The sequence below is a fragment of the Anomaloglossus baeobatrachus genome, chromosome 5, assembly GCF_048569485.1.
Source record: "Anomaloglossus baeobatrachus isolate aAnoBae1 chromosome 5, aAnoBae1.hap1, whole genome shotgun sequence".
Taxonomy (NCBI): domain Eukaryota; kingdom Metazoa; phylum Chordata; class Amphibia; order Anura; family Aromobatidae; genus Anomaloglossus; species Anomaloglossus baeobatrachus.
In genome coordinates, this window is record NC_134357.1 from 252,984,396 (window position 1) to 253,004,328 (window position 19,933).

General features: G+C 55.4%; 1 protein-coding gene across 1 annotated transcript in view; it reads left to right on the top strand.

The window, feature by feature from the left end:
• The first annotated feature begins 5,126 nt into the window (after positions 1-5,126).
• Positions 5,127-19,933, top strand: part of ECHS1 (enoyl-CoA hydratase, short chain 1) — an 86,215-nt gene continuing 71,408 nt past the window's right edge. Inside the window, exons 1-3 of the mRNA XM_075347386.1 lie at positions 5,127-5,273; positions 16,587-16,784; positions 18,347-18,474. Of these exons, the coding sequence (XP_075203501.1) occupies positions 5,189-5,273; positions 16,587-16,784; positions 18,347-18,474 (411 nt within the window). The 5' untranslated portion in view covers positions 5,127-5,188. The remainder of the gene's footprint in view (positions 5,274-16,586; positions 16,785-18,346; positions 18,475-19,933) is intronic.

Here is a 19,933-nt window from a genome sequence, read left to right on the forward strand (position 1 = left end):
TATCGTAAAAATGATTAAATGTCTGATGTTCACATTGTACTACAATACATTTTTCACTTAACTATAAGCAATATATGTGGGAGTCGGAGTAAGGGAAATTGAGGAGTCGCAAGTTTGCCTTAGGCTAGGTTCACATTTCCCTTAAAATGTATCAGTCACAATCCACGGCTATGGTAAACGACATCCGTTTAGCGGATTCCGTTGTGTCCCATAGACTTGTATTAGTGGCGGATTGCGACTGATGACCTTGCGTTGCATCCGCTTGTAATGTTTGTCTATGGTGCTGGATTCCGTCGTAATCCATCTTACAACGGAATCCAGTGCTGGATTCCATCATGCTCTACTGAGCATGCCCAGCATGTTTGGCACACCCACTGGGCTGTCCCAAACACAAACGGATCATGACTGATCCGTCAAAAAACGGACGCATAGCGTATGTAACAGACGCGACGGATCAGTTTTTTTCACAGGATTCCTGTGAAAAACACATCCGTTGCGTCAGTTGACAGCTAAAAAAACAACTGATCCGTTGCTGACGGACCTGAATGATTTAAAACAACGGAAAGGTGAACCTAGCCTTACCGACTCCACAGCCCTGCCTGCAAGCCCTCCAAAGTGCAATATGGCGCCCTGCAAGCCCCCCCCAACGTGCAGCCTCTCTCCCTGCGAGCCCCCCCCCCCAACGTGCAGCCTCTCCCTGCGAGCCCCCCCCCCCCCAACGTGCAGCCTCTCTCCCTGCGAGCCCCCCCCCCCAACGTGCAGCCTCTCTCCCTGCGAGCCCCCCCCCCCAACGTGCAGCCTCTCCCTGCGAGCCCCCCCCAACGTGCAGCCTCTCTCCCTGCGAGCCCCCCTCCCCAACGTGCAGCCTCTCTCCCTGCGAGCCCCCCTCCCCAACGTGCAGCCTCTCTCCCTGCGAGCCCCCCCCCCAACGTGCAGCCTCTCTCCCTGCGAGCCCCCCCCCCAACGTGCAGCCTCTCTCCTGCGAGCCCTCCCCCCAACGTGCAGCCTCTCTCCCTGCGAGCCCCCCCCCAACGTGCAGCCTCTCTCCCTGCGAGCCCCCCCCCCCAACGTGCAGCCTCTCTCCCTGCGAGCCCCCCCCCCAACGTGCAGCCTCTCTCCCTGCGAGCCCCCCCCCAACGTGCAGCCTCTCTCCCTGCGAGCCCCCCCCAACGTGCAGCCTCTCTCCTGCGAGCCCCCCCCCAACGTGCAGCCTCTCCCTGCGAGCCCCCCTCCCCAACGTGCAGCCTCTCTCCCTGCGAGCCCCCCTCCCCAACGTGCAGCCTCTCTCCCTGCGAGCCCCCCCCCCAACGTGCAGCTCTCTCCCTGCGAGCCCCCCCCCAACGTGCAGCCTCTCTCCCTGCGAGCCCTCCCCCCCAACGTGCAGCCTCTCTCCCTGCGAGCCCCCCCCAACGTGCAGCCTCTCTCCCTGCGAGCCCCCCCCCCCCAACGTGCAGCCTCTCTCCCTGCGAGCCCCCCCCCAACGTGCAGCCTCTCTCCCTGCGAGCCCCCCCCAACGTGCAGACTCTCTCTCTGCGAGCCCCCCCCCCCAACGTGCAGCCTCTCTCCCTGCGAGCCCCTAACGTGCAACACGGCCCCCTGTCCCCCCTCCCCAGTGCCAGCCCCCACAACAGGCACCAGTGTCCCCCCCCCTCCCCAGTGCCAGCCCCCACAACAGGCACCAGTGTCCCCCCTCCTCCCCAGTGCCAGCCCCCACAACAGGCACCAGTGTCCCCCCTCCTCCCCAGTGCCAGCCCCCACAACAGGCACCAGTGTCCCCCCCCTCCCCAGTGCCAGCCCCCACAACAGGCACCAGTGTTGTCCCCCCCCTCCCCAGTGCCAGCCCCCACAACAGGCAACCAGTGTTGTCCCCCCCCCCCTCCCCAGTGCCAGCCCCCACAACAGGCACCAGTGTTGTCCCCCCCCCCCTCCCCAGTGCCAGCCCCCACAACAGGCACCAGTGTTGTCCCCCCCCCTCCCCAGTGCCAGCCCCCACAACAGGCACCAGTGTTGTCCCCCCCCCCCCTCCCCAGTGCCAGCCCCCACAACAGGCACCAGTGTTGTCCCCCCCCCTCCCCAGTGCCAGCCCCCACAACAGGCACCAGTGTCCCCCCCCCTCCCCAGTGCCAGCCCCCACAACAGGCACCAGTGTCCCCCCCCCCTCCCCCAGTGCCAGCCCCCACAACAGGCACCAGTGTCCCCACCCTCCCCAGTGCCAGCCCCCACAACAGGCACCAGTGTCCCCCCCCTCCCCAGTGCCCAGCCCCCACAACAGGCACCAGTGTCCCCCCCCCCCCTCCCCAGTGCCAGCCCCCACAACAGGCACCAGTGTTGTCCCCCTCCCCAGTGCCAGCCCCCACAACAGGCACCAGTGTCCCCCCCCCTCCCCCAGTGCCAGCCCCCACAACAGGCACCAGTGTTGTCCCCCTCCCCAGTGCCAGCCCCCACAACAGGCACCAGTGTCCCCCCCCTCCCCAGTGCCAGCCCCCACAACAGGCACCAGTTTCCCCCCTCCTCCCCAGCCCCCACAACAGGCACCAGTGCCCCCCCCTCCCCAGTGCCAGCCCCCACAACAGGCACCAGTTCCCCCCCCTCCCCAGTGCCAGCCCCCACAACAGGCACCAGTTCCCCCCCCCCCTCCCCAGTGCCAGCCCCCACAACAGGCACCAGTGTCCCCCCTTCCCCAGTGCCAGCCCCCACAACAGGCACCAGTGTCCCCCCCCCTCCCCAGTGCCAGCACCCACAACAGGCACCAGTGTCCCCCCCCCTCCCCAGTGCCAGCCCCCACAGCAGGCACCAGTGTCCCCCCCCTCCCCAGTGCCAGCCCCCACAACAGGCACCAGTGTCCCCCCCCTCCCCAGTGCCAGCCCCCACAACAGGCACCAGTGTCCCCCCCCTCCCCCAGTGCCAGCCCCCACAGCAGGCACCAGTGTCCCCCCCCTCCCCAGTGCCAGCCCCCACAACAGGCACCAGTGTCCCCACCCTCCCCAGTGCCAGCCCCCACAACAGGCACAGTGTCCCCCCCCCCTCCCCAGTGCCAGCCCCCACAACAGGCACCAGTGTCCCCCCCCCCCTCCCAGTGCCAGCCCCCAAAACAGGCACCAGTGTTGTCCCCCTCCCCAGTGCCAGCCCCCACAACAGGCACCAGTGTCCCCCCCCCTCCCCAGTGCCAGCCCCCACAACAGGCACCAGTGTTGTCCCCCTCCCCAGTGCCAGCCCCCACAACAGGCACCAGTGTCCCCCCCCCCTCCCCAGTGCCAGCCCCCACAACAGGCACCAGTTTCCCCCCTCCTCCCCAGCCCCCACAACAGGCACCAGTGCCCCCCCTCCCCAGTGCCAGCCCCCACAACAGGCACCAGTGCCCCCCCCTCCCCAGTGCCAGCCCCCACAACAGGCACCAGTGTCCCCTTCCCCAGTGCAGCCCCCACAACAGGCACCAGTGTCCCCCCCCCTCCCCAGTGCCAGCACCCACAACAGGCACCAGTGTCCCCCCCTCCCCAGTGCCAGCCCCCACAGCAGGCACCAGTGTCCCCCCCCCTCCCCAGTGCTAGCCCCCACAACAGGCACCAGTGTCCCCCCCCCTCCCCCAGTGCCAGCCCCCACAACAGGCACAGTGTCCCCCCCTCCCCAGTGCCAGCCCCCACAGCAGGCACCAGTGTCCCCCCCCTCCCAGTGCCAGCCCCCACAACAGGCACCAGTGTCCCCCCCCTCCCCAGCCCCCACAACAGGCAACCAGTGTTGTCCCCCCCCCTCCCCAGTGCCAGCCCCCACAACAGGCACCAGTGTCCCCCCCCCTCCCCAGCGCCAGCCCCCACAACAGGCACCAGTGCCCCCCCCCTCCCCAGCCCCCACAACAGGCACCAGTGTCCCCCCCCCCTCCCCAGCCCCCACAACAGGCACCAGTGTCCCCCCCCCCTCCCCAGCCCCCACAACAGGCACCAGTGTCCCCCCCCCCTCCCCAGCCCCCACAACAGGCACCAGTGTCCCCCCCCCTCCCCAGCCCCACAACAGGCACCAGTGTCCCCCCCCCCTCCCCAGCCCCCACAACAGGCACCAGTGCCCCCCCTCCCCAGTGCCAGCCCCCACAACAGGCACCAGTGCCCCCCCCTCCCCAGTGCCAGCCCCCACAACAGGCACCAGTGTCCCCCTTCCCCAGTGCCAGCCCCCACAACAGGCACCAGTGCCCCCCCCCCTCCCAGCCCCCACAACAGGCACCAGTGTCCCCCCCCTCCCCAGCCCCCACAACAGGCACCAGTGTCCCCCCCCCCTCCCCAGCCCCCACAACAGGCACCAGTGCCCCCCCTCCCCAGTGCCAGCCCCCACAACAGGCACCAGTGCCCCCCCTCCCCAGTGCCAGCCCCCACAACAGGCACCAGTGTCCCCCTTCCCCAGTGCCAGCCCCCACAACAGGCACCAGTGCCCCCCCCCCTTCCCAGCCCCCACAACAGGCACCAGTGTCCCCCCCCCTCCCCAGCCCCCACAACAGGCACCAGTGTCCCCCCCCCTCCCCAGCCCCCACAACAGGCACCAGTGTCCCCCCCCCTCCCCCACAACAGGCACCAGTGTCCCCCCCCCCTCCCCCACAACAGGCACAGTGTCCCCCCCCCCCTCCCCAGCCCCCACAACAGGCACCAGTGCCCCCCCTCCCCAGTGCCAGCCCCCACAACAGGCACCAGTGCCCCCCCTCCCCAGTGCAGCCCCCACAACAGGCACCAGTGTCCCCCTTCCCCAGTGCCAGCCCCCACAACAGGCACCAGTGTCCCCCCCCTCCCCAGTGCCAGCCCCCACAACAGGCACCAGTGCCCCCCCCTCCCCAGTGCCAGCCCCCACAACAGGCACCAGTGTCCCCCTTCCCCAGTGCCAGCCCCCACAACAGGCACCAGTGTCCCCCCCCCTCCCCAGTGCCAGCCCCCACAGCAGGCACCAGTGTCCCCCTGTCCTGACCCCCCCGTGCAGCCCCCTGTCCAGTGTGAGCCCCCAACCGTGCAGAGTTGTCCCCTGTGCAGTGCAAGCCCCCTTTCCTTATGGAAGCCTCCACAGCACCGTACTGCACCGCACTGCTGCTTCCCTCTCACAGATCTGCCCTCCCTGCACTGAGGAGGCCCCGCCTCTTCCGCTGACGTCATTGCCTCAAAAATCCCCTCCACTCTGGACGCCCCCGTCATCTGGCCGGCACGCACAGACGCTGGACATGGCGGCTCTCCGTACGGGCGTGTTTCGGCTGGCGGTGTCCACAATGCACTGTCGTCCGGGAGTTTTCAGAAAGTATAGTGCTGGTATGTGAACGCGGGAGCAATTGCAGATATAATATATGTGGTGCATTATGATGAAAGAGCACTCACAAAGTGTGGACATTAGAGGTCAAATGCCTCATTAGCAGTGACCGCTTTTGGTGTGTAAAAAACTTTCAGAAAATGTATATATCGTGGCTTTTAAACAGTTGGTGACTTCTTCTAGCATGCTGGCACCTCTAGTACTACAACAGGTCGCGCCACTAGTGAGGAGTCAGTAATCACACGGTTATTGTGCTGTCTGCTGAGTACAGGCTGCTGAGGATTGCATATTGATAAAAAGCTGGAGTGGGAGGGAGCTTATGGCAGAAATCAACTGAGCTCCCCCCCCCCTTAAAGGGGTGGTTCACCCATATTTTTTATTGTCTAGAATAGATCGATATTATATTGAGAAACAATGTTTCTCTCAAATACCTTGTGTTGGCAATAGTGCCTGTGAGAGGCGCTATTGCAGACCGCTGCTCCCCGTCCAGTGACCGTCACGTCAAGTGCTGCACACGTCACATCCGTGCAGCCGGCTGCATTCTTCCAGACTGAGCTGTGAGCGGTGTTTCACTGCTTGTAACAGCCCGCCTGCTGCCTCCCCTCAATACCTTGTGTTGTCAATAGTGCCTGTGAGAGGCGCTATTGCAGACCGCTGCTGCCCGCTCCAGTGACGTCACGTCAAGTGCCGCACACGTCACAATCCGTGCAGCCGGCTGCAGTCTTCCAGACTCACTGAGTTGTGAGCGGTGTTTAACTGCTTGTAACAGCCCGCCTGCTCCCTGCTCACTCCCCCCTTTTTCACAGTTTTTTATTAACCCCCCAAACACCCCTCCAGGTCTGAAGTAATCCACCACGAGGTCCCACAGCGATTCAGCTCTGCTACATCCCTGTTCTGTCACAGCGAGCGGCCATACAGCATGGCTGCCAGCTGTGAGTGCAGACATAGCCACAGCGATCAGAATGAACTGCGGTGAACCCCTGCCGTCACAGCTACGGGTCCTGCAGTACAGTGTATGTCGCACCAGTGACGTCACGGGTTCACTGCTGTGAGGTTTAGGCCGCTACTGAAGTGTACTGTATGATGTAGACACGCCCACCCGGTGGCTGTGATTAGTTGCAGTCAGACATCTGTCACTCAGCAAGGGGGCACGTCTAACTGCAACAAATCGCAGACAGTGGGAGGAGTGAATATGTATGAGGCTAATGAGCGGGTCTGGAAGAAGATGAGAGGCCGTGGGAGCAGTGTGACAGCCGGTGATCGGTATGTAGTGCTGGAGAGCGAGAGACAGAGACATTGACATCACAAAATCACTCCAGCATTGATTTTGTCATTCTGGAACTAAGTTGGTGAGCTGCATTTTTGTTGACAAATCCGCGGGTAAAACTTATGCAAAACGCACCAATTTAATAGCATGCGTTTTTACTTGCGTTTTTGATGGCCTCATTGATTTCAATGGGTGACAAATGTCAAAAACGCAAAAAAGAATGAACATGCTGCTTTTTTGTCACAAACTTTTGTCAAAAAAAGTGCAGACAAACTGCAACGTGTGCACGGCAAATCTGACTTCTCATAGATTTTGCTTGGAAGTCAGTGTCAGAAAGTTCTGACAACAAAGCCGCGTGTTTGAGACCTACTTTTTAGAGCTTTGCGCAAATTGGATATACCACAGGCTCTCTCCATTAAGGGTTTGTTTTTTTGGGTGTTGTAGTTCTAATTGTAACCTTGGTCCATTGGACTAGGTGCAAATTGGCGATTTTTATTTTACATTCTATCTACATCATTACCCCGCTTTGTGTCTCAAAATGATCCCTCCTTTGGTGATTTATATCACTGCGTGGGGAGGGAATTTTTTCACCAGGTTGTCATGGCACTTTGTATTTATAAAATCTACAATGGCAGCATGGTTAGACAAAGGTTAAGTCCCTGATGAATGGGGATGCCTTGAAATTTAGGGTGCAGTGTTCCTTTGAGGCAAAAACAACTCCTCTAGGGTATTGTTGAGATTATCCTTTTAGCTATATGTAGTGCTTTTATCCATTTAGGGCTACTCCGCATAGCAGGGACAGGAAGAGGGTCAGCCGACGTGGAATGGGGGCACCCAGGAACTTATGGTGTCATGCCCTCAGTGGTTAGGCAGAGGAAAGTCTCTATCTAGGGCAGTGATGGCGAACCTATGGCACGCGTGCCAGACAGGGCACGCAGAGCCCTTTTTGCTGGCACGTGCGCTGTCTCCACACTGCGCCACTTTGATCTGCCGGTGTGATCGCGCCGACAGTGCAAAGTGGTGTTTAGCAGAAGAGACATTTCTCCTCGCTCTGACACGCCTCCTCTCCTGGGCTGCAGGCCTGTTGCCTAGGAGACGGAGGAGCGTCAGTAGGCGGTGCCGGCATCTTGTGCCCGCGCGGAAACTGAAGTGACTGAGGACGCAGCAGCGGAGGAGTGGGGGCTAGAAGGTGAGTTTTTTTTTGTTTTTTTTTTTTCAATTTTTAAGCTCTGTGCGGCTGTGCCAAGGTGTGGGGGGTCAGAGCCAGCACGGGGGAAACATGGGGAGCACGGGGGACAGAGCCAGCACGGGGCAAACATGGGGAGCACGGGGCATAGAGCGGGCACGGGGGAAACCATGGCGAGCATGGGGCATACAGAGCATGGGGCATACAGAGCACTGGGCATACAGAGCACGGGGGAAACCATGGAGAGCACGGGGCATACAGAGCACGGGGGAAACCATGGAGAGCACGGGGCATACAGAGCACGGGGCATGGAGAGCACGGGGCATGGAGAGCACGGGGCATGGAGAGCACGGGGCATGGAGAGCACGGGGCATGGAGAGCACGGGGCATGGAGAGCACGGGGCATGGAGAGCACGGGGCATGGAGAGCACGGGGCATGGAGAGCACGGGGCATGGAGAGCACGGGGCATGGAGAGCACGGGGCATGGAGAGCACGGGGCATGGAGAGCACGGGGCATGGAGAGCACGGGGCATGGAGAGCACGGGGCATGGAGAGCACGGGGCATGGAGAGCACGGGGCATACAGAGCACGGGGCATACAGAGCACGGGGCATACAGAGCACGGGGCATACAGAGCTGCAAGGATGGGGGGAAACATGGCTGCAAGGATGGGGGGAAACATGGCTGCAAGGATGGGGGGAAACATGGCTGCAAGGATGGGGGGAAACATGGCTGCAAGGATGGGGGTTCCTCAGAGAGGCATTGTTTCTGGCTAGGAAATTAATAGCTCTGAGGTGGATGGGAGATTTGAATCCAACTGTGCGGTCCTGGGTTAAACTAGTCAATGCAACCATAGTCTATGAGCGGGTGGTATATTATAATAGGGGGTCCCCAGGAAAATTTAACAAAATCTGGGGTTTGTGGAATTCTTCTCCAGACACACTTGCGGAGGTTTGAGGGAGATTATGCGGATAATGGTGGTTCCCCTTAGATGTTGGGATATGAAACACTGTCCAATGGTATATTGAGGTATAATAATGCAATGTGGCTATTCTTTTCTTCCTTTTTCTATTCCTCTTTCTATCTTGTTTTCAAAATATGGTCATGCTGATAGTTACAGCTGTTCTTATGCTCAATATAAAATTAGATATATATGCAAATGATAAGAAGTTTGGATAATAACATTGTTCTATGTTAAGTGCTAAAGATATTATGGACTTTATATGACTGTTTATTGTTATATTTAAATATTACTATCTATATACTGAGCTATCTTTTTATATGGCAAATGTCAGTTGTACCATGTTTGAAATTGTTAATAAAACGAAGTTAAAAAAAAAAAAGGATGGGGGTAAACATGACTGCAAGGATGGGGAAAACATGCCAGGATGGGGTACATTTAGCATGGAGGGAAACCTGCCAGGGGGTACATGAACATGCCAGGATAGGGTACATTTACCAGGAAAGGGGACATTTACCAGGATAAGGGAACATGCCTGGATCAGGTACATTTACCAGGATGGGGTCATTTAACAGCATGGGAAAACATGCCAGGATGGGATACATTTACAATGATGGGGGACATTTACCAGGATGGAGGACATTTACCAGGATTGGGTACATTTACCAAGAATGGGGTACATTTACCATGATTGGGCCAAATATACCAGAATGGAGGAAATATATATCAGGATATGGGGGACATGTTTACCAGGAAGTGGCCAGGAAGAGGGACATAACTACACAATGAAAGGGGAGGGGGGCAACTTGTACGTCTTTATGGGTTTTCAGGATGTTCAGACTTTGAAATATAGATGTGGATTACAGGGTGACATCTGATTGCATTCCAGGCTAAAATCTCTGTCTAATATGCTGCAATTTTTTTCCAGAAAGATGAATCCAACTGCTGTGTCTGGAAAGGGCAGGGGCTCAGCTTCAATGTGTGGTAAGCATGAGCGTGATGCCCCCTGCTGAAGAGAAGACTGCAAAGGTAAGGTTAAAATCAATTTTCTCTATCGTTTCATTGGGGGACACAGGACCATGGGTTATGCTGCTGTCACTAGGAGGCTGACACTAAGTAAACATAAAAAAGTTAGCTCCTCCCTAGCAGCATACACCCCGGGCCGGAGGCGGGCTCAGATCAGTTTTTAGCTTAGTGTCGTAGGAGGCTGATGTGGGCCGTCTCGGCCCCCCTCAGCCATGTATGTTTTTGCGCTTTTTTATTTTATTTCGGCGCCGCTCATCGCTCTCATACCTGTCGTCGTCTTCTTCTCTGCAGGTATTCGCTTCACTCATTCTCCGCAGCCCCGTGGGTACCGCTCCCCAGGGTCGCAGGGGCTTGAGACTTCGGGGCCCTCTCCCCCGCCCGTCCCCGTGGTACCACTCCCGGGGGTGCGCGTGTGGGCAGGTTGTTTTGTGGGCACCCCTGATTCGCCCTGAGGTATCACCCCAAAGGGCGTACAGGGGAATACAGCAGGGATGGAACCTCAGCAGCGTTTGTGATAGATGGGGCCCTGTCACGCTGCCTTCTCCTGATAGGGGGCTGTCTACCCCCATCATGATGCCTACTACCCTGCCTTCAGCACGCTCTCCCCCGGAGCCTTCCTGGACGAGCAGCGCTGTTCACAGGCAGGGCCAGGGAGCTCTGCCTGCACCGCATCCATCGCTGAGCCGGCGCCGCCGATTGCAGGTAGGATCCGACTTCCCTGCTCTTTCCCCCGGCCCCCTCCATAAATTTAGTCCCCGGCTTCGGCCTAGTCGCTCCTGCGTCCTAGCCACGCCCCCGCTGCATGCTATTGGCCGCCGGTCGTCTCCCTCTGTACCTCCCACTGCTCTGCCTCCTGGCAGATGGTGGGGGCTGTGAATCCTCCAGACTTTTCGCGCCGGAATCCTGCTCCTCCCCCAGCCTCCTCCAGCGTCCCCTCTCCATTTTAGCCTGCCTCTGGTCCCCTGAGGCTGCAGCACGCCGGCGTTCTGAGTTTTCTGGCCAGCTCATTCCTGGACTCCACTTCTGGACTGGTGGGCAGCACGCAGGACCTGGGTAAGCTCTGCTCCTAAGGAGTAGCCCTCACTAGGTAGCATTCTCTGAGTTTAGGGACGAGTTAACCCTCTCCTGTCTCCTTCCTAGCAGCCACCAGGGAGAGTACCTGTGTGCACCATGCCTAAGGCTAAGCCCACCCAATCCAAGCAGGCCCCCTTTGCACTATTTTTTGCATGCTCCTCCTGCAGCTCCAAATTTTCCCAGGGTCAGGACGCCCCACTATGCTCCGTCTGTTCTACAGACGCGCAGCCTCCGCAGGACTCCGCGGCCGACGCTTCTGATACCGCAGACGCCACAGCGCCATATGCTGCAGGGCCCTGCGTCCCGCCCCCCCCCGACTGGCTAGCGTCCCTGTCCCAGTCCGTAGATTCCCTCTCTGAGGCTTCTCGGACCATCGCGCAAGCTCTACGCCTGCTGCCGACGCTCGCCCAGATTCCCGCAGACCCGGCGCAATTGCCCCCGGAGCAGGTGAGCCCCGTTGCAGGGTCCTCCTCTGCTGCTCAGAAACGGACCCGCCGGGTCTCGTCCTCAGACTCTTCCCAGGTTTCACCTTCATCCCCAGGTCCAGACCGTCAGTCCTCCAGGGAGGCTTCTGACTGCTCCGAGGATGATTCCGATGCGGTACCCCTACAGGACTCAGAGCAGGCGGCCGATATTCGGCACATGGTAAATAGCCTGATAGAAGCAGTAAACCAGACCTTGAAGGTACAGGTGGACCCAGTCTCCTCCCAGAGCACCCAGGTCTCCTTTAAGCGGGTGAAGCGGGCCCAGAACACATTCAGCGGACATCCAGAATTCGCTGAGTTACTGCGCAGCCACAGGCAACAGCCGGACAGGGTATTTACCAGCGGTAAGTCCATCGATTTGCATTATCCCTTTCCTGAGGGTCTTCGAAAGGATTGGGCAGGTTCCCCTGTGGTTGACCCCCCAGTCTCCCGCCTGTCTTCTCACACAGTCCTTCCACTCACTAACGGTACGTCTCTCAAAGATCCTACGGACCCTACTATTGACAGGTTGGCCCGTTCCGCCTTCGAGGCAGCGGGCTCATCCCTCTCTCCGGCCTTCGCCTCGGTTTGGGTGGCGAAGGCCCTGATGTCCTGGGCGGACACGCTACGCGGCGGTCTCCGCGCCATTCCTACCAATCCGGACCTGGTTCCCATCGCCTCGCAGATTTCCCTCGCGGGTGAGTACTTGCTGAATGCAGCCCTGGCGTCTGCAAGTTGCGCGACCAAGGCCGCCAGCAACAATGTGGCCATCCGTCGAGCCCTTTGGCTCCGCTCCTGGAACGCGGATGCGGCCTCTAAGAAGTCACTAACTTCCCTGCCCTTCCTAGGGGAGCGTCTCTTCGGAGATAGGCTGGACCAGCTGATCTCCGATGCAACGGGAGGAAAGAGTACATCTCTCCCCCAATTACGCCCCAAGCGCTTCCAGAATCGGCGCTCCACCGCTCGTTTCCGGTCCTTTCGCAGCTTCAGCTCCAATCCCCAGCCGCGGAAAAGCCGCTCTCCTCCGAGAGACAGGAAGACCCCGTCATTCAAGACCAATCCCGCCTGGCGTTCACGCCCCCGCCAGTCCACGAGATCCTCTTCTGGTTACCGCCGTCGTTCCTCCAAGTGACTCGCGGTCGGCGCGCAACAGCGCCAGACTTGTGGGAGGGCGCCTGTCTCGTTTTCAGCATGTGTGGATCCCCCTGACCGCCGATGCCTGGGTCAGAGAGATCATCACATCAGGCTACAAAATAGAATTCGAGGCAAAGCCACCGAGACGTTTTTTCCTATCTCGCCCTCCCGAGTCTACCGCGCGGGCTCGCGCGTTCTTTCACTCCATAGACTCCCTCCTCCGAACCGGAGTCGTGGTACCAGTCCCTCCCGCAGAGCGTTTCAAGGGGTTCTATTCCAACCTTTTCGTGGTCCCCAAAAAGGACGGCTCTGTCCGTCCCGTCCTCGACCTAAAGCTTCTGAACAGGTCGGTGAGACCTCGGCCGTTTCGAATGGAGTCACTCCGGTCCGTCATCGCGTCCATGGAGGTAGGCGAATTCCTGGCATCGCTGGATATTCAAGACGCCTATCTTCACGTCCCGATAGCCACCTCTCACCAACAGTTCCTCCGTTTTGCGATAGCGGAAGATCACTTCCAGTTCACAGCTCTTCCCTTCGGCCTCGCATCCGCACCCAGGGTCTTTACGAAGATCATGGCTGCTGCCATGTCCGTCCTGCATGCCAGGGGTGTCATGGTCATCCCGTACTTGGACGATATGTTGATAAAGGGCTCTTCTTTCGAGGACTGTCGTCTCGGGGTTCAGGTCACGATCGACACCCTTTCACGGTTAGGGTGGCTGATAAATCGGAAGAAGTCCTCTCTGATCCCGGCCCGTCGGATCACCTTTTTAGGCATGGTATTCGATACCATCCAAGGGCGAGTTTTCCTCACACAGGAGAAGATCTCCTCCCTACAACGAGGACTCCGCGCTCTTCGGCGTCAGCGCCAAGTGTCCATCAGGTTCGGCATGCGAGTCCTCGGTCGTATGGTGGCGGCGATGGAAGCGGTACCCTTTGCACAGTTCCATCTCCGGCCACTCCAGCTGGCCTTGCTGAAGAAGTGGGACAGATCTCCCTTTTCTCTGGACCGCAGGTTTCATCTTTCGCCGGAGACCCGCAACTCCCTCCGTTGGTGGCTCAATCAGCGCAACCTCGCATCAGGGAGGTCTTTCCTCCCGCTCCACTGGAAGATAGTGACCACCGACGCCAGTCTCCAGGGCTGGGGAGCAGTGTTTCCACATCACACAGCGCAGGGCCGATGGTCACCGAGAGAGAGTTGTCTCCAGATCAACATTTTGGAGATAAGAGCCATCCGGCTAGCCTTGCAGCAGTTTCGGCACCTAGTACAGGGTTGCCCGGTCAGGATCCAGTCGGACAATGCGACGGCGGTGGCGTACATCAACCACCAAGGCGGCACAAGAAGTGTCGGGGCGATGCGAGAAGTCAAGAAGATATTGCACTGGGCCGAGTGTCATCACTCCCTGATCTCAGCGGTACACATCCCAGGCGTGGACAATTGGGCGGCGGACTTCCTCAGCAGGGAAGGCCTCGCCTCCGGAGAATGGTCCCTCAACCGGGAAGTCTTCAACCAGATCTGCGACAGATGGGGAGTTCCGGACGTGGACCTAATGGCCTCCCGGTTCAACCGTCAAGTTCCGCACTTTGTAGCGCGGTGCCGCGACCGCTTGGCTTTAGGAGTCGACGCCCTCACCCTGTCATGGAGCCAGTTCAGTCTCCCGTACATCTTCCCTCCGCTCCCTCTAATTCCGAGGGTCCTCAAGAAGATCAAGGCGGAAGGGATACCGGTCATCCTAGTGGCTCCGGACTGGCCCAGGCGAGCATGGTTCGCGGAACTAACTCAGCTCCTCGCAGACGCTCCGTGGCGCCTTCCAGACCGTCCAGATCTCCTGCAGCAGGGGCCTCTCTTCCATCAGAACTCACAGGTCCTAAATTTGACGGCCTGGCCATTGAATCCTGGGTTCTAGCTAAGGCTGGTTTTTCCTCAAGAGTAATTCAGACAATGATTAGGGCCAGGAAGCCATCTTCATCAAAGATTTACCACCGCACGTGGAAAGTTTTCTTCAGGTGGTGTGAAGAGCAGAATATTTCTTCTCCTCTCGCCTTCTCCCTTCCTTCCCTGTTGGCATTCTTGCAGTCAGGCCTAGATGCGGGTCTCTCGCTCGCAACACTAAAGGGCCAGATATCGGCGTTATCAATCCTGTTTCAGAAGCCACTGGCCGCTCGTTCACAGGTTAAGACCTTCATCCAGGGAGTAGCCCACCTGGCACCGCCGTACCGTCGGCCTCTAGAACCGTGGGACCTTAATCTAGTCCTAGGGTCACTTCAGGGCTCCCCATTCGAGCCCTTGCGAGAATCTTCCCTGTCTCACCTGTCTTGGAAGGTGGTGTTTCTTGTTGCCATCACTTCTATTCGCAGGACGTCAGAGCTGGCAGCTCTCTTGTCGTTCCCCCTTTTTGATTTTTCACCAGGACAAAGCGGTTCTCCGGCCAGATCCCGCTTTTCTCCCAAAGGTGGTCTCCCCGTTCCATCTTAACGAGGAAATCATCCTTCCATCCTTCTGTCCTGGCCCCTCTCACAGCTTGGAGAGGTCCTTGCACACCCTGGACCTAGTGCGTGCACTTAGAATTTATGTCTCCAGGACCGCGCCGTTCCGTAAGTCAGATGGTCTGTTTGTTCTCCCTTCTGGTCCCAAGAAGGGTGAATCGGCATCCAAGGCCACAATTGCCAGATGGATCCGTTCCGCCATATCAGAGGCCTACCGGATTCGGGACAAGTCTCCGCCGCGGGGGGTAAAGGCGCACTCTACCCGCGCAGTGGGCGCCTCTTGGGCGATTAGGCATCAGGCGTCGGCCGACCAGGTCTGCAAGGCCGCCACCTGGTCTAGCCTGCACACCTTTACTAGGTTCTACCACGTTCACACCCAAGCATCGGCAGATGCTATTTTTGGGAGAAAGGTCTTGCAGGCAGCAGTTGCGCACCTGTAATAGGGTGGCAGCATTCAATTATAGTGCAAGCCCGCCGAGGGAGGTTGTTGTTGTCTGCCTCTGCGGGTTTTTCGGTATTCCCACCCAGGGACTGCTTTTGGACGTCCCATGGTCCTGTGTCCCCCAATGAAACGATAGAGAAAGTAGGATTTTTGTGTACTCACCGTAAAATCTCTTTCTCTGAGTCTTCATTGGGGGACACAGCACCCACCCTGCTTGGTTTTTTGGTTGATTCAATTGCATTTGCCTGCTATTTTTTCAGTGGTCTTATGTTCATAGACCTCTTGTTTGCACGGCTGCATTGTTTTAGTTACAACTTGTGTTTATGTATGGTGATTCTGGTACTCCTCCTACTGCTTGTGCACCAACTGATCTGAGCCCGCCTCCGGCTCGGGGTGTATGCTGCTAGGGAGGAGCTAACTTTTTTATGTTTACTTAGTGTCAGCCTCCTAGTGACAGCAGCATAACCCATGGTCCTGTGTCCCCCAATGAAGACTCAGAGAAAGAGATTTTACGGTGAGTACACAAAAATCCTACTATTTACATAATAGGATTGGTTGGCACTTCGGAAAAAAAAAACGGTTTAGGGCTACAGTTTGTAAAAGGTTCGCCATGACTGGTCTAGGGTCTATTAGGACCTCCCCAAGGATACCTTTTCTTTCTTCTTTCCTGGCTGTGGTATTGTCTGGATCCATTGCTGTTCCTATTTAGTCATTTAAGGTTTGAAGGTTATTTGGGTGTGTTTTTTTTTTTTTAAATAAATACTAATAAAGTAATTTTATTGGAGTTTTTGAGATTCTTTGTAAATCTTGTCTGTACTCAGCCCTTTCCTATTTCTCATTCGTTAAACCAACGACTAAAGCCCCGCCCCTATGACTGAAAGCCTGAGGCTGCCAGTAGGAATAAAGATTACCTCCTCCTGACATCAGGGCCCTCAGTGCTGAGACTGCATGGTGTCAAAATAAATAACATTCCGGTTAATAGCGGGGGGGTGGGGTTTAGTTTATGACCAATACCTTTTTTAAATATGGAAAAACCTTTGAAATAATTCTTCTTGGTATTATTTTTTTTTTTCATTACAATATGGCATTTTAACGGGTGTGTAAACGTTTCATATCCACATCCACTGTCTGCGCATGTACTGTATACGTACACATTGTCATTGCTTTTCATTTCACTAATACAGTTTGATCCTATAGTAACAAGATGTGGCTAAGCATGCACTAATGACAAGATAAATTTAATTTCTCTTGATGTTTTTATTGCCATGTATTTTCAGGGCCACTGTATCAGTACATTCTGGTAGACCGTAAAGGGCACAACCAAAATGTCGGCTTTATACAACTGAACCGGACTAAAGCACTGAATGCATTGAGTGATGGTCTAATGGCTGAGATCAACCAAGCTCTTGACGTTTTTGAAGCGGATCCACAGATTGGGGCAATTGTTATTACAGGAAGTGAGAAGGCATTTGCAGGTTAGTTTTCCTGATTAACTAAATGCAACAAATTGTCCATAGATATTTGTTGCCCAGCTTTGTTACGTATGCCCAACCCCCACCAATATACCTTAGATTGGTAGCAGATGAATGATAGTTCAGCCAGCAGCTATTTCAGGCATCTCTCCAATATATTCTGCCAAGAATTCCTGAGTTCTATATGAGAGAGCCACTGCCAGTCATCTCTGGTGGAAGCTTATCTGAGGGAGGAATCAAAAGGATCAGGAGACCAAAATTGGATATGCCTGGTACCGTCACACTTAGCGACGCTCCAGCGATCTGACCTGGCAGGGATCGCTGGAGCCGCTACATGGTCGCTGTTGAGCTGTCAATCAGGCAGATCTCAACAGCAATCAGAGATCAGCCACCAGTGACCCGTGTAACGATGCTGTGCTTCGTAACCATGGTACTCATTGGGTTACTAAGCAAAGCGCTTTGCTTATAGTTACCAGATGTGTACCTTGGCTACGTGTGCAGGGAGCCGGCTTCTAGAAGCAGCGGATGCTGGTAACCAAGGTAAATATTGAGTAACCAAGCAAAGCCTTTGCTTGATTACTCGATGTGTACCTTGGTTACCAGCGTCCGCAGAAGCCGGCTTCCTGCACATTCAGATCATTCCTTTCTCGCTGTCAAACACAGCGATGTGTGCTTCACAGCGGGAGAGCAAGGACCAAAAAATGGTCCAGGACATTCAGCAACGACCGGCGACCTCCCTGCAGGGGCCAGGTCGTTGCTGGATGTCACACACAGCGATATCGCTAGCAAGATCGCAGTTGTTGTGCGATCAAAAACCGTGACTCAACCACGATGTCGCTAGCGATGTTGCTTAGTGAGACGTGGCCTTTACCTCCTCAAACAAATCAGCTATCCGAGGCCCCAGTACACAGCTTGTCGGCCAAAGCTATTGGTGTCAGTGTTGCTGGTGCACACTAGTCTAATGGGTATGGGGGACCTTAAAGGGATTATCCACTACCAGGACAACCCCTTCTTTTTCCACGGATTTCCCCCAGGTAAAAAAAAAAGCCTATACTCTCTTCCGGTGCCGACGCTCACATTCCCTGGGCTCATGTGACGTTGTGATGTCATGCAAGCCTTGCATCCAATCAGTTCCAGCTTGTGTCTCCCCACCTTTGTCACTGGAGCAATCAACAGGAAGTGAGCTGCACCCACAGTGCTCACTTCCTGTTGATTAACTCCTTTTTCCGAAGGTGGTGACACAGACGCCGGTGTTGATTGGATGCAGGGCTTGCATGACATCACAACGTCACGTGAATTCAAACATTGACACCGCTGGAACCATGCCGGCACCAGAGGTATATCTAGCCTTTTTTATTTTCCCTGGGGGAAACGTGGCATCAGAAGGGGTTGTCCTAGTAGTGGACAGCCCCTTTAAAACTATATTAACAGCATGTAATATTACTTTTGTACTTTGCTGCAGCAAAGTCTGTTCATCGAAATTCCAACAGAATACAAACCTGGAAATTTGAACTTTGAGAATAATTTTATATCTAAACACTGAAATATTTTTTTTTTCCCGGCAGCTGGTGCAGATATCAAAGAGATGCAAAATCGGACTTTCCAAGAGTGCTATGGGGGGAGCTTCCTGTCTCATTGGAATCGGATCTCTACATTGAAGAAGCCAGTTGTTGCAGCTGTTAATGGCTTTGCAGTAAGTCACCACATATGGTTAGTTTCTCATTGCTGTTCTCTGCTCTGAAAACCCTAAAACCAAATACAAGTGTGGTGATAAAAATGTATGTTATGGAACAGTACAATAAATCACATTCTTGATAGAGTAGTAAAGGGGTTTCCAGGATTAGAGTATTAACCCCTTCACGACCGGCCGATTTTTCGCTTTCCGTTTTTTTTTCGCCATTCTTTTTTTTGAAAGACCTAACTTTTTTATTTTTCAGTCAATATGGTCATGTCAGGGCTCATTTTTTGCGGAATGAGCTGTACTTTTAAATGAAACCATCAGTTTTACCATATAGTGTACTAGAAAACGGCAAAAAAATTCCAAATGCAGAAAAATTGCAAAAAAAGTGCAATAGCACTATGGTTTTTGAGATATTTTATTCACTTTGTTCACTATATGGTAAAACTGATATGTGGGTGTGATGCCTCAGGTCAGTGCGAGTTCGTAGACACCAAACATGTATAGGTTTACTTTTATATAAGGGGTTAAAAAAAATCGGAAGTTTGACCGAAAAAAGTGGCGCACGTTTTGCGCCATATTCCGTGACCTGTAGCGTTCTCATTTTTCGGGATCTATGGCTCAATGACGGCTTATTTTTTGCGTCTCAAGCTGACGTTTTTAACGGTACCATTTTTGCGCAGATGCTACGTTTTGATCGCCTCTTATTGCATTTTGCGCAAAAGTTGTGGCGACAAAAAAACATCGTTTTGGCGTTTGGAATTTTTTTGCCGCTACGCTGTATACTGATCAGATTAATTGATTTTATATTTTGATAGATCGGGCGTTTCTGAACGCGGCGATACCAAATGTGTGTATATTTTTTATTTTTTTACCCTTTAATTTTCAATGGGGCGAATGGGGGGTGATTTGAACTTTTAGGTTTTTGTTTTTTTTCAAGTTTTTAAATTTTTTTTTTTTTCTTTTTTAAATTTTACTAGTCCCCCTAGGGGGCTATTGCGATCAGCATTCCGATCGCTCTGCAGTATCTGCTGATCACAGCTACAAGGCTGTAAACAGCAGATACGCTCTTTCTCTTTTGCTGTGCCGCTGGCACTGGGTATAGTGAGCATTTTGAACCCCCAGGGGTATCATAAAAATGTTGCTCTAGCAGCAAATTTCTCACTTTTAGGCTAAGTGCCCACGATCTGGCAACACAGAGTCTGCGGAGATGTGAGTGATGTCCACGGGAGAACGCAGCTGCCCGTGACCACGGTACAGGTTCGGGCCGCTGCTGACTAGCTCTATTCTCTACGCGGAGAACACTAGTCTCCGCAGAATAAATTGACATGCTGCAGCGCCAGATGTCAGTTTATGCTATGGAGAAAATAAGCACAGTGGCAGGAGATTTCTAAAAATCCTTCCACTGCAATTGTATTGTACAACGCAGCGAAAACACAGCGTCCAAAACGCTTGAAACCCTAATCGTGGACAT